The 14042-nt window shown below is 42.7% G+C and overlaps 1 protein-coding gene across 5 annotated transcripts in view; it reads left to right on the top strand.

Annotated features, from left to right (window-relative positions):
* Positions 1-14042, top strand: part of usp24 (ubiquitin specific peptidase 24) — a 32374-nt gene that overhangs the window by 11301 nt on the left and 7031 nt on the right. For 2 of the 5 annotated variants that reach the window (XM_053430110.1, XM_053430106.1), the window contains 38 exons: positions 82-231; positions 470-601; positions 1089-1200; positions 1294-1370; positions 1486-1626; positions 1757-1810; positions 1897-2030; positions 2163-2229; positions 2474-2584; positions 2706-2813; positions 3090-3263; positions 3361-3446; positions 3664-3772; positions 3907-4062; positions 4180-4277; positions 4426-4521; positions 4607-4829; positions 4924-5086; positions 5348-5509; positions 5680-5750; positions 5852-6012; positions 6094-6155; positions 6326-6517; positions 6616-6730; positions 6849-6993; positions 7081-7200; positions 7310-7435; positions 7665-7763; positions 7859-7941; positions 8025-8166; positions 8259-8378; positions 8499-8713; positions 9990-10114; positions 10209-10350; positions 10659-10809; positions 10917-11012; positions 11591-11694; positions 11797-11910. In XM_053430110.1, coding sequence (XP_053286085.1) covers positions 82-231; positions 470-601; positions 1089-1200; positions 1294-1370; positions 1486-1626; positions 1757-1810; positions 1897-2030; positions 2163-2229; positions 2474-2584; positions 2706-2813; positions 3090-3263; positions 3361-3446; positions 3664-3772; positions 3907-4062; positions 4180-4277; positions 4426-4521; positions 4607-4829; positions 4924-5086; positions 5348-5509; positions 5680-5750; positions 5852-6012; positions 6094-6155; positions 6326-6517; positions 6616-6730; positions 6849-6993; positions 7081-7200; positions 7310-7435; positions 7665-7763; positions 7859-7941; positions 8025-8166; positions 8259-8378; positions 8499-8713; positions 9990-10114; positions 10209-10350; positions 10659-10809; positions 10917-11012; positions 11591-11694; positions 11797-11910 — 4736 coding nt within the window. The remainder of the gene's footprint in view (positions 1-81; positions 232-469; positions 602-1088; positions 1201-1293; positions 1371-1485; positions 1627-1756; positions 1811-1896; positions 2031-2162; positions 2230-2473; positions 2585-2705; positions 2814-3089; positions 3264-3360; positions 3447-3663; positions 3773-3906; positions 4063-4179; positions 4278-4425; positions 4522-4606; positions 4830-4923; positions 5087-5347; positions 5510-5679; positions 5751-5851; positions 6013-6093; positions 6156-6325; positions 6518-6615; positions 6731-6848; positions 6994-7080; positions 7201-7309; positions 7436-7664; positions 7764-7858; positions 7942-8024; positions 8167-8258; positions 8379-8498; positions 8714-9989; positions 10115-10208; positions 10351-10658; positions 10810-10916; positions 11013-11590; positions 11695-11796; positions 11911-14042) is intronic. The other 3 variants (XM_053430109.1, XM_053430108.1, XM_053430107.1) reach the window with 3 other exon arrangements.

Raw genomic sequence — 14042 nt, 5'->3', positions numbered from 1 at the left:
ACAAACACACACATCATCAAAATGATCTGTTGCACATTCATGTGGGTGTTGCCATGGTAACCGTTCCTTGCCACCCCACAGAGCATCATCCAGGACCTGAAGAAGAACTTTGAGATCGTCAAACTGATCACAGGATCCCTCGTGTGCTGCCATCGACTGGCCGCGACTGCTGCGGGAAATAATGGACTTTCAGGCTCAACCCTGGTGGATGGACGATACACCTACCAGGAGGTCTTTTTTTTCATTTCTTTAATGATGATCTTTACTGCTCTATTGAGCTGCAGCGCTGCTCGTACAAATGATTGATGATACAATTTATTATTTGACATTAATATGAGTCTCTATCCGAGCTGGACTGGGTTTTACACAGTACAGAGGCATTAATCAAACTCAAAAAGCACAGTGTTATATGTTGACAGTGTGTGATCAGGGGTCGAGCTTACACATGGCTCTCTGACTCTATGTTTAGTATCTGGACAGCCACCTGCGCTTCCTGGCCTTCTTCCTCCAGGAGGCCAGCCTCTACCTTGTCTGGAATAGGGCCAAAGAGCTCTGGGAGTGCCTGGTGTCGGGGCCGGACGTCTGTGAACTTGACCGTGAGGTATGGAAATAGTTATGCAAATTAAACTCTTGTCCTTGGCCATTTGTTTTTCATTGCTAGCACCTTTCTTCTCAATTACTGCTTCGGAGAAAACGAATGCAAAAAAATCAGGAAACAGTAGATGAAAGTTACCTAGCCGGGAGTTTGATGTAGTCTAAGAAATAATTATTAATTTGATAAGATAAGAGAGAGAGTGGTAATAGGAGGCACCTTTTACAGATCTGTTGTCTAAGACTGATTACGTCTATGGCTCTTATCATTAGCATCATTCCTCTGTCCCAATGTGGGGAAGTGTTTGTTGACAGTTCAGTGCACATGTTTACAGAGGATCTTACTAATTTAAGATTACAGCAACAGATGCTCTCTGTGAACCAAAGTAAAATGGGCAGTTGACCATCTGGACAACCCACAATCCAGTGCACCTCATATCCTGTATCCCCAAATGAAGTTAATGAACCTTCAACATAGCTCGTTCCGATGTGTGCAGATGTGTTTCGAGTGGTTCACCAAAGGACAGCATGACCTTGAGAGTGATGTTCAGCAGCAGCTCTTCAAAGAGAAGATCTTAAAACTTGAGCCATATGAGATCACCATGAACGGTGAGAAACTGCTCAGAGATACACTATGGACCAACTATCTTAATTTTTGTTTATTAACCAGTGTGTGATGTTTACATTTAATGCCCCTCACAGGTTTTAATCTATTTAAGACCTTCTTTGAGAATGTTAATCTATGTGATCATCGCCTGAAACGTCAAGGAACTCAGCTGGTCAGTCCTCACAAACATGCTAACAGCTAACTTATGTGTACAGTTGAAATTCATTAAAAATGTGTGTACAGTAAAAGACACCTTCATGATGTCATATCATGTCATCTGAATACAGTGTGTGGAGCGCCTTGACCTGGCAGGGATGGATTTTATCTGGCGCATCGCCATGGAAACCCCTGATGAAGAAATAGCTAATGAAGCAATCCAGCTCATAATCACATACAGCTACACCAACCTCAATCCCAAGATGAAGAAGGTCAGTGTATATGTGTACACAACAAATACAAATAGAAGATATAACTGAACCATAACAGTGTTGATATTTGCCACTGAATTCCTGTGACCAACCTGATTCACATATAATGTTAACATTTCATCCATTGCAGGATTCTGTAAATTTGCATAAGAAGTTCATTGCTGACTGTTACAAGAGACTAGAGGTAAGTGGATGAATATGTTCATGTTTTTGTGTTGTTTTGCAGAAATCAAAACCTGATTACACATTTCTCTTCCTTTTTCTGTTCAGGCAGCGAGTTCGGCTCTGGGTGGTCCAACTTTGACACATGCTGTGACTAGGGCAACCAAGATGCTGACAGCCACCGCCATGCCGACTGTGGCCACATCTGTACAATCACCATCCAGGTACAGAGGGGGGTTTGGGTAAGAACATAGTTACTAACCCTATTACAACAAGTTTGTGTTTAGTCATTTATTTAACATCTCTTCTTTAAAATACAGTTGTCCCCTGTTATTCAGTCTTATTGATGCTCTTCTTTGTGTGTTCTTCTCTAGATCTACTAAGCTGGTAATAATCGAAAGACTGCTGCTATTGGCGGAGCGCTACGTCATCACTATAGAGGTAGGCCATGCAGTCTTCCCACTCAGGGTCTCATTGTTAATTTGACAATAAATGTGTCTGTTAAACCAGGGCATAAACAAATAGCACATGTTCTTGTGTCTTACACAAAAACACTAGCAACTTAATTAAAAAAAAAAAAAAAAATCTTGTCAACATCTATGTAGCAAATCAGCTAAAAACCTCTTGCTTTTCACATACTTAAATATTTTTATGTTGCTGAGTATTTTTGTGGGTTTCTCTGTAGGACATGTACTCAGTTCCTCGCACTATTCTACCTCATGGGGCCTCGTACAATGGACACCCTGTCACTCTTCACATCACCTATGAGTCAACCAAAGACACGTTCACCTTAGAGGTATTGTGAGACTTTTCCCTCAAGTTCCTTCTTACACATTAATTATGTAACACAAAATCAACAGAGGAAGTAACTCCGCTCACTGCTTGTGCCTGTTTGTGTGTACGTCTGTGTCCTGCAGACCCACAGTAATGAGACAATAGGAAGTATCCGGTGGAAGATATCTGAGCACTTGAGCTGTCCGGTGGATAATGTCCAGATCTTTGCCAATGATAGTGTGGTAAGTCTTGTAAGTCTCCATTATTTTTTTTTTATTCTATTTAAGCTCTCTCCTTCATCAAATCATTTTTCTCCTCTCCCAATCATGTGATTCCCCTGAAGCCAGTACAAACTATAAATGGCTGCACAGTTAAGTCCTCTAAGCAGGGTCCTATATCCTCTTGTTTTTGCTGGGTTGCCCCTCTGCATCTTTTGTGTCGCAGGGGAAACGCACCCTTCATCTACCTTCCTTACTGTTTTTTTTTCTTTCACTCCAACCTGTCACTGCCCCTGCACCGACTTTTAGCTCACCATGAATCGGGACCAGAAGCTGCTGTCACAGCTTGGTTTTAACGATGAACAAAGCCTGACTGTGAAGAGCTCCGGCACTGGTACCCCATCTGGCAGCTCCGAGTCCTCGGCCTCAGCTTCTAGCAGTTCCAGCTCCGCCGTCTTCAACTCTGCCTACGCCTTGGAGCAGGTACCATGTCCGACATGTCTTTAGAATAAGGACACACTCAAGTGTTTGGATTGGATCTAATGTGTTTATGTTTATGTTATGTTTATGGCATCTCCAGGAGAAGTCCCTGCCTGGTGTGGTGATGGCTTTGGTGTGTAATGTGTTTGAGATGCTTTACCAGCTGGCTAACCTTGATGAATCCAGGTGAGATGTTCCCCAGGAAGTACTTCAACCATCTTAAATGCTATAAGTGTCTTAATTAAGATTCATATTCTAGCTACCAAACTGTCTTTGAAAACAAATACTTTCAAAGACATGTTCTTGCCTTGATTAGCTGATTTTATTAACCTAGTGTGACGCAGTGGCTATAGCAGGACTTCAGACAGCTTTTTCATAGTGCATGTATTTATGTTATCCCCAGAATCACCCTTCGTGTGAGGAAGCTGCTGCTGTTGATCCCAACTGACCCAGATGTGCAGGATGCTCTGGACAACTTTGTTCCCAAAGAATCCAGTGTCTGGAGCCACCAGGTACATCAAACTGTCTGTTAAGATGCTTTAACCTCCATGGTCTATTTTCTTCCTATTTTGTTCTTTGCCAATGCCTAGATTCTCCTCCATCCGTCTCAATTATTTTCTAATATTCCTGGATGTCTTTATTGTAGAAGACACTGTTCACCCTCAGCCAGGCTACAGGCTCTCGGTCTCCATCCATGGCCTCCAAGCAGCAGCACCAGCCCAGCGCTGCAACTATATTGGAGACACTGTTCAGATCCTCAGCACCTGGCATGTCCACCTTCAGAGTGCTCTACAACCTGGAGGTAGGCACACATGTGAACATCCATAGCACTTCATTCATATGTAACACATATTTTCAAATTTTAATGTTAGATAAGTGAGTATAACATCTGTTTTCCCACTCCTTATCTTTGTGTAAGGTGTTGAGTTCAAAGCTCATGCCCACATCTGATGATGAGATGGCCAAAACCAGCAGCAAGTCCTTCTGTGAGAACTTCCTGAAAGCAGGAGGTCTCAGGTAATGGCACAAAGAATAGAACTGTTCCACTGTGGGTAATGTCAGCTGACATAATAAGCTATGCTTTCAACTAAAAGGATACACAGTAGAGAAAAATATAGTATATTCTTCGATCCTGAAAGTGATGTCCCTGTGTATTGCTCTGCAGTCTGGTGGTGAATGTGATGCAAAGGGACTCCATCCCATCAGAGGTGGACTACGAGACCAGACAGGGAGTCTACTCAATCTGTCTTCAGCTGGCCAGGTTCAAAATGCCTCATGAACACACACAAATACACAAGGATGGATATTCTGTCAAGACTTCCATACTTACCTGGCTGTATTTTCAGGTTCCTTCTGGTTGGTCAGAGCATGCCTGCAGCACTGGATGATGATGTCATCAGAGATGGCGAGGCGTTGTCATCCCGTCCGTTTCGTAATGCAGGAAGAGCAGGGCGGCAGCTGTCTCTCTGTGGAACTCCAGAGAAGTCCTCCTACAGACAGATGTCTTTGTCTGAGCGCTCGTCCATAAGAGTGGAGGAGATTATACCTGCTGCTCGTGTGGCCATTCAGGTACTGGACTAACTCACTCTCTGATCTAAATCCTCATTGATCATATATGTGTAGAGTATTTTCAAGAACACTGTTTGTTCTGTCTCTTATCAAGACCATGGAGGTGGGTGACTTCACCTCCACGGTGGCCTGCTTCATGCGTCTGACCTGGGCAGCTGCAGCTGGCCGGTTGGATCTGGTTGGCAGCCCTCAGCCAATCAGAGAGACCCACACAACACTTCTTCCACAGGGAGTTCGCACCAGAGTCAGCAGTACAGGTGGGACAGAAAACGCACTCAAAACCTTTCATGTTTTTCATATTATTCCTTCTACATTTATGGAGTGAGAACTTGTTGTGGCATCAACTACATGTTTACAGTCAGGAGGTTTTGTATCAAACGGGACAACTTCACTCCTGATTTCTCACCTAAAGTGACATTCAATGTTTAGTTGCGAGCATTTGCTATGCTAAAAGCAAAAGCTAATGAAATGAAAGATAAACAAACGTTTTCTGTGTGTGTGTTTGTGTTTGTTTGCAGGAAGTAACTGCAGCTCCAGCAGTGAGGGGGAGACCATCCCGACCGCATTGCATGCAGGGATATGTGTCAGACAGCAGAGTGTGTCCATCAAAGACACCATCATCGCCCGCGAGGCTCTGTCCCTGCTCGTTACCTGTCTGCAGCTACGCTGTCAGCAGCTGTGTAAGACTCACACAGGAGTGCACACACGCCACACATACTATAATTAATGAACATCGTTGGTCCAGTATACAGTGTTAGGATACTACATGGTGTAGATTTATCTATAGGTCATCTTTAGGTGGTTTGCAGAGTTCTAAAATATAACAAAATCTTCTGCTTGGTTTCTCCAGGTTCTTTTTACAACCTTCCCTCCGTCAATGATTTCATTATTGATGTTCTGCTGGGATCTCCGAGTGGAGAGGTAAAACAACTCATAATAGACTGCATATAAGAAATACTGCATATATCCTTTCCACTCCAGTGTGTGCTCACACATGCTTTCTCTGTCACCTCCTCTGTCAGATCCGACGTGTGGCTTGTGATCAGCTGTACACTCTCAGCCAGTCCGACACCTCAGGCTTCCCTGAAGTCCAGAAACCCAACCTGTTCGTGCTCTCAGTCATTCTCACTGCTCAACTGCCACTGTGGAGTCCCACATCAGTCATGAGGGGAGTCAACCAGAGGTACTTAAGCCAAGAAAGACAAGACATACATCACTTACACTTTCACTGGGGTCTTTTGTTGATGGTGCTTTCTCCCCCCAGGTTGCTGTCCCAGTGCACTGAGTACTTTGACCTAAGATGTCAGCTTCTGGATGACCTAACCAGTAAGCCAATAAATGTCTCCTCAATCCCTTCTATCAGTTCATGGATATGAAGATGTCATAATTGTTATATCCAGAAACTAAAGGTGACTGTTTTTCTCTCTCTTACCTTTGCTCTTTCTCCCCCTCCCCCCACCCCAACCCTTTTGCTCCATCTGTCTGACCTGCTGTAGCATCTGAGATGGAGGCATTAAAAGTGAGCGCAGCCACCATGCTGGAGGATGAGATCTCCTGGCTGGACAACTTTGAGCCCAGCTGGAGCTCTGAGATGGAGACCAGCGAGGCAGACAATGTCCTCCTGGCTGGACACCTCCGCCTCATCAAGACCTTGCTCTCACTCTGTGGCAATGAGAAGGAACATCTTGGTGAGCACAAATGAACACGCAAATACCAAATGCATTTACAACATTGTACATTAAAAACTCTAATATATGATGGCAATGTGCAAATGTATGTTTTCCAGGTCCATCTCTCATCCAGCAGTTGTTGGACGACTTCCTGTTTCGAGCCTCACGCATCATTATTAACAGCTCCAACCCTACACCATCCCCAGCTCCCAGCCATGACTTCCATCCCAAGTATGTCATGACATTGTAAAAAAAAAAAAGAAAAAGTGATTGATTTGAAAAAGTTTTTGCCATTTAATTGACAGATCACTGCAAACCGCTTCCTAAATGTTTCTGTGTGTGTGGTCAGGTGCAGCACAGCCAGCAGCAGACTGGCAGCCTACGAGGTGCTGGTGATGCTGGCTGACAGCTCTCTCTCAAACCTCCGGCTCATCACCAAAGAGTTACTGTCCATGCATCACCAGTATGATCCTTCTCTCTGCAAGGAGTTCGATGTAACTAATCTCTTACAATATTAGTTGCTATATAACGTTATAGTCGCTATACTTCAAATGTCAAACTAACTCCGGTCTCTTTCTCAGTATCTGCCTCCTGTAGAGAGCCGATCAGTCTCAGGTTTTGTCGGGCTGAAGAACGGAGGAGCCACATGTTACATGAATGCTGTGTTCCAGCAGCTCTACATGCAGCCAGGTCTGGCAGAGGTACGTGATTCCTAAATTTTGTTTACTTCCTGTATTTATCAAAGCGTTTGTGCACTTTAAGTTCTAGACAGTGAATCTAACTCCAGCGACTGCACGTGTTTGCTTTAAGGCTTTCCTCTCCATTGAGGATGACACAGACCAGCCTGAGGAAAGTGTCTTCTACCAGGTGCAGTCTTTGTTTGGACATCTGATGGAGAGCAAACTGCAATACTATATACCTGAGAACTTCTGGAAGGTGAACGGCTCTATAATTTAACATCGATGATTCTAATACCACTTACTTTACTGTTATTTCAGGTATTATTCAATACGATGCTAAATGAGAATTGATGGTGGTCAACAGATAAATTGAATCTATTATTTGAACTAATCAGAGTTTTTATCGTTCAGTGTGTCTCTTTCGGTATCTAGACTGTCTATCTATATAAAATTACCCTGTTGTAAATATGTTGTGTCTGTTGCAGATCTTCAAGATGTGGAACAAGGAGTTGTATGTGAGGGAACAGCAGGATGCCTACGAGTTCTTCACTAGCCTGGTGGACCAGCTGGACGAGCATCTAAAGGTAGAATTCACACACACGCTCTTCACAAATTTAATTTATAAAGATTACTGTGCAACAGCTCAGTAATAATGTGATGATATGATTCTTTACACCAGAAAATGGGTCGAGAGCAGATCTTCAAAAACACATTTCAGGGAATCTTCTCTGACCAGAAGATTTGTAAAGACTGTCCACACAGGTCAGATTTGTATTTTTCACTCTTATTGTTTCATTTTGAGAGGCATCAAAGATTATCTTAACCATTGACCTTTTGTTGCACAGGTACGAGCGTGAAGAAACCTTCATGGCGTTGAACCTTGGAGTAACTTCATGTCAGAGTCTAGAGATCTCATTAGACCAGTTTGTCAGAGGAGAGGTGCTTGAGGGTACTAATGCCTACTACTGTGAGAAATGCCAGGAGAAGGTTTGTATATATTGCTCTGCCCGTTCTTTATTTTACTTCACTGATTTAACATGTATCTAACAAGGTTCTTCTTTTTGGTCATCTCCACACAGAGAACCACAGTGAAAAGGACATGTATCAAATCCCTACCCAGCGTTCTCTGCATTCACCTCATGCGCTTTGGCTTCGACTGGGAAAGCGGACGCTCCATCAAATACGATGAACAGATTAGGGTACAGAGAATTTCTAATCCCAAAATCTCATACTTCTGTTAATTTTTTGCAGCAGACTAAAGCCCTGAAATGAAATACAAATATGATTAATGGTCTGTACGATTTGTTGTTGGTGAACAGTTCCCCTGGGTGTTGAACATGGAGCCCTACACTGTCTCTGGAATGGCTCGTCAGGACTGCAGTGGAGAGGGTGGCGAGGGGCGAGGAGATGGGACGTCAGGAGGGTCGCCCAGAAAGAAAGTCACAATTTCTGAGAACTACGAGCTTGTGGGAGTTGTTGTCCACAGCGGTCAGGCACATGCCGGACACTACTACTCCTTCATTAAAGACAGGCGGTAAGATACGCTGTAATCAGTGTTTAAAGGGATAGCTAGTGCTTTGCAGAGCTGCTTGGTGGATTGTATTTTCCAGCTTCTGCTCCACTAAAAAGTTCCACTAAAGACTGGTTGGGTAACCACTGTTTAGTGGAACACATTCATCTTTTACTCTAGTTTTCCAGGCAGAGTTAAGAGGACCTCCTAGGGCACATGAGCGCAGCATCAGACTTTGTTTGGGCTTCTAGTTTAGTTTGTAAGCGTCTCCAGATGTCTGGATCTGGAAGCTGGGAATGTAAAGAGACCGACCACAGGCATAATATTTGGCACTGAGCTCTCGCTCCCTGGCTTGTTCCTACCCCGGTTTAAGATTACAATAAAGAAAGTTGGTTCTCAGGATGTTTATCTTTTTCCAGGATATTAGACACATTCTTGAGTCACATATTCTTTAAATTAGATCGACATATATGTAGGTTCAGAGCTTCAGACAGGGACAGGCTGGACGGCCACAGGTAGACATTATATCCTGTCAGAACACCTACTAGCACACCCTCCAGGAAATACATGAAATCGAGGTTCTTCAGCTACTAATGTATTTATTCCTTCTTTGTCTTTATTGCACTTCACCGTCATCAAATCCATCATCGAACTGTTCAATAACAGCATGACAATGTATAAGAAACACAAATGCATAACATCAATGATGTAGAAAACGAATAAGAAATACACGACACACAAACGTGAACAAACATACTTCACAGGCTGCACACAACCAGGAGGGAAAGAGTCCACTTGAAAATGTATCAACTTAACGTCACTTTTAACTTGATAACTTTTAAGCAGTGTTGGTACTTAACCTGTTTCACATGTCTTCTGTGAAGTGTCCATGCTCAACATGGAACTTAACGCAGTTACTTCTGTGCGTCCTCAGCACAAAATGAATTAATGGAAATGAATCAAATGCATACATGTAAACAAAACATATCCCAAGAATGACATGAAGATAGTATTCATGGCACTTAAACCTACACTGTTTCATTTTCAGTTTATATACATATATCAGGTGTACTGTATGACTGAATGACAAGTGAAAAAAAATACTGTATCTGATTTATGTACATCATGTGAAAAAATAAGTTGATTTTCCTTCTGCCTATTTATTTATTATAAAATTTTTGCTGAATCACCTTTTCGGAGGTGCATATTTGAAGCTAAACCGGAAATTCCCCTTTTCTTTTTAGTTATCAAATCATCCTTCATTGCTCACTGTTTATCGTCGTCTGTGTTTGTCTTGCAGTGGTAGTGCCCGGGGTCGTTGGTACAAGTTCAACGACAATGTGGTGGAGGAGTTTGATATGAATGATGAAACTCTGGAGTACGAGTGCTTCGGTGGAGAGTACCGCCCCAAAGTCTACGACCAGTGTAAGTAAAATGCATAAACAGTGTATAAAACACATGGCTTTTTCATGATTCACAAAATGGATGAATCTTGATTTATGTCCTTGTGCGTTTATAGCCAACCCGTACCCTGATGTGCGGAGGAGATACTGGAACGCCTACATGTTATTCTATCAGAAGATCAGCGACCAAAACTCACCGGTCCTGCCCAAAAAAAGTAGAGTCAGCATCATGAGGCAAGAAGCAGAGGACCTTACACTGTGAGTCAGTTTGCTGTCATGTAAAATATTCACCTGATAAACCTTCTCTGTGGGTCACTGACCATTTCCATAATGTGAATGAGAAAGTAAAGAGTTGATGGTTGCCTTAGTGCCACTGATGGGGAATTTAGAACCAGTTTAGCACAAAAACAATTGCAGCTGAAAGGCTGTTGATAAGAGCAGCCAGGACCTTTGCTGCTCTTATCAACAGCCTTTCAGCTGTAATTGTTATTGCACTTTTCAGTTCCATAACCTCTAAATGCTGCACCAGCTATTATTTTACAGCCGTGTTGTTTTGTATTTCCTAGGTCTGCCCCGTCCTCTCCTGATGTTTCCCCGCAGTCCTCTCCTCGCCCCCCACGGGCCAACAATGACCGTCTCACCCTCCTCACCCGTCTGGTCCGCAAAGGAGAGAAGAAGGGCTTATTTGTAGAGAAGATGCCTGCCAGCATCTATCAGGTAAAGTGACGTTAAACCTCCTAACTGTCTCCACAGCACCTTTACATGTGAATCACCTTAAATGTTCACTACTCATGGTCGTATTTGACCGTTTGTCTGTTGTGTAGATGGTGCGAGATGAAAATCTCAAATTCATGAGGAACAGAGATGTCTACAACAGCGACTACTTCAACTTCACTCTCTCGCTCACCTCCGTTAATGCGGTATGTGTCTGTGTGCCTGATTATGTATAAATGCATAGAAGAGCTGCACAGGGATTTAACACAAGGTTTATATACCACAGTGCAACACAAGAGGGCTGGGTATCACCACTGATTTCCAAAATCGATTCACAAGGTCTTGATTCAATGTCCGCTGCTCATCAATTCAATATCGAGTCAGTGAGATATATTTCAGTGTAAATGTTATTATCGTCATAATATATGATTATATAACGGGCCTGTATGTGTGAGTGCAAACTCTGTCTCGCTCCGTCTTCAGAGACATGAGATGAGAGAAGCGACTCGCTCACTCCCATGTCACTAATGGGAAAGGCCTTTAGTAAGATATCGATTCCTCCTTTTTATGAATCGATATCAGATCATTTAAATGAACATTTATTTTAATCAGAGAAATTATAAAAAAATTTAACCCAGCATTAATGATAAATCATCACTTTATACAGTGTAAAAGCAATGTTACACAATATAGAGTTAGCAGGTATGAATCATACAGGAAGCACATCAGCGATCAGTTTAGGGCTTTTGAATAAGAGGTTTCTAAAAACTTTTGTGTATCACAGACAAAACTGAAGCATCCTGACTACCAGCCCATGGCCAAAGAGAGTCTCCAGCTGGCTGTTCACTTTCTCTTCCACACATACCTGCACACCAAAAAGAAACTCCGGTATGTAAACATACATACATGCAAACATAGATCAAAATGAATCAGTGAATACTCCCTGAGAGCATCAGTGTTATATCTGCACTGCTCCTGTATCTCCTGCAGGGTGGACACGGAGGAGTGGATGGCCACAGTAGAGATGTTGCTGAATAAGAGCAGTGAGGCGTGTCAGTGGATGGTGCAGTACCTAGTTGGACCAGAAGGACGTGAGATCACCAGGTCAGTGAAATACTCCCTTGATACAAGTGATCGTATAAATGATAATAACCAAGACACTGTCCTTGATCCATCAGTTTGAAAAAAGGTTTCTCAAATGTCTGTGTATTAGTGAGACTACGTTTTCCAAGCAGCTCCTCAAACAGCAGAAACAACAGTGCACAATAACGTCTTGATGTTTTATGCAGTTCCTGAAGAGTGCCATGCTGTGATTGAAGTGGTGCTTTTTTTTTTTTATATATGTTTTTGTAGGGGCCCTGACATAGATTTAATCCCTGCAGCATTTTTCTACCTGACCGAGGGATATGCAATACCACAGACTTGGCCGCTCCCAGCATTCGCTCCTTTATTCTAATCAATACACATTCAACTCTCTGGTAGAGGTCAAATAATTCCACCCTGGTAAAGCTGCTGCATCTATTAAATCTGCACTCTCATTCAAGTACACATACTTACATACTTGAGCTGTACCTGAGAGTCCTCACTTGTACTCTATAATGGACATGCACATTGACAGCTTCAGAAACCACAGGCGTGTAGATGGTCTTATTATACTACCCTTCTAGTAAGCTGTCACAGTCACCTGTGCCCTTGTAGCGATCACAACTAATTGGAGGGTGCAAGCAGGTCTGCACAGAGCCTCTGGTAATTGCTCTGATGACACGGGGCCTCATTCATGACAGCTGCGTACCCATGAAAGGAGGCCTTAAAGATGCGTATGCCACTTCTCACGCAACCGTTGGGATTTATAAAAACAAACTTGACCCAGGCGTGTGAACATTTTGGAGACAGGAAAATAGCAAAGCAGACATGAGGAGGTGAACTAAAGCAGATTATTAATCCACTTCATCATTAACATTCAAAACAACACCGTTATTTGTGCTCACACAACATAACTCATCCAAAAAGATCCCTCAATTGAAAAAGATATTAAACATCTTTCAGCAAATTAGGTTTAGATACCATTAAACAGCGGAGTTGCAGAGTCCTTAATTCTTTTTTAATAACATCTTCAAACACTATGCGTGTATCATCAGGGACACGTGTGTGTGTGTGTGTAAAATCACTGCAGTGAATGTGACATCAGGTGCACAGAGCACACTCGGGATCACTTAAAAAATGTAAACAATTTACTTTCAAACTTCCATTTCCCAGAGAGGAGGTTAGGATCCCACTGATCCCAGTTATCGGTCCAGTGGCTCTTAATATATAAATACTGCTTTGACACTTGTGTGTAATGGATTCATCGGCAAAGAGGATTGCGCGAGAATAAGGATGAGGAGGGAAACGAGTGTTCAGTGACCACAAAGATTTATTTGTCCCATGATGATGACTCATCAGCTGATATAGATTCTATAGATCTGTGACCTTAGATCTCTGTGCCTAATGAGTCCAGTATTACACAGATCAACCGATCCAAACCAGTGCAAACACAACAACTCACCAGTCTGGTTTATTAGCCGACAGGTATATGTGTGGTATATTAACACTATATAATATTTACCTTTCTATGTAAAGCCTCTTTCATCATTTTAGATATATAGTTCTATTCAATTTTATAGATATCACGGCCTGTAATGTATATGGGTGACTGAAGTTTATCCACCTTTTTTATTTACGGCTTGAGAGAGCTTCCCAAAAAGTATAGTTTACTTTTTTTTTTACCACTACAGCCCTGCTGATTACAATATTGACCTCACTCTGACCCTTGACAATGTGGAAAGCAATAGCACCAGTCTGTCCTTAGCTCCATGTAACATGGTTTAATTACAGAAACACAAACCACGTGCCTCTGGATCTGAATTACATCTGCACTGACAGCAGCCGTATCATATACTTTCTGGATGCTGATTGGCTGAGAGAGAAGGTCACTCTGTGGAATGTAAGCATGTAGAGACAGAGGATGGTGTATGTGCCTGTGTGGTGTGGTGTCTCACACTACTGTGTTTAGGCATGGTGTGATCATATGATCCTGAAACATGATTGGTTGTCGAACATCATCAGACCGGCCCACTTCACACACCGCATGGCTCTTCCCACAGAGACGAGTGTTGCACAGTGTCACCCTCAGTGTCTCCAAGCCAAAGCAACAAGTGTTTCTCTAACGTGACACCTGGCTGCTGTTTCTCTTCAGC

Source organism: Pleuronectes platessa, chromosome 9, assembly GCF_947347685.1.
Source record: "Pleuronectes platessa chromosome 9, fPlePla1.1, whole genome shotgun sequence".
Classification (NCBI taxonomy): domain Eukaryota; kingdom Metazoa; phylum Chordata; class Actinopteri; order Pleuronectiformes; family Pleuronectidae; genus Pleuronectes; species Pleuronectes platessa.
The sequence above is the reverse complement of the archived record's forward strand: the minus strand, read 5'-3'. Positions and strand labels throughout refer to the sequence as shown.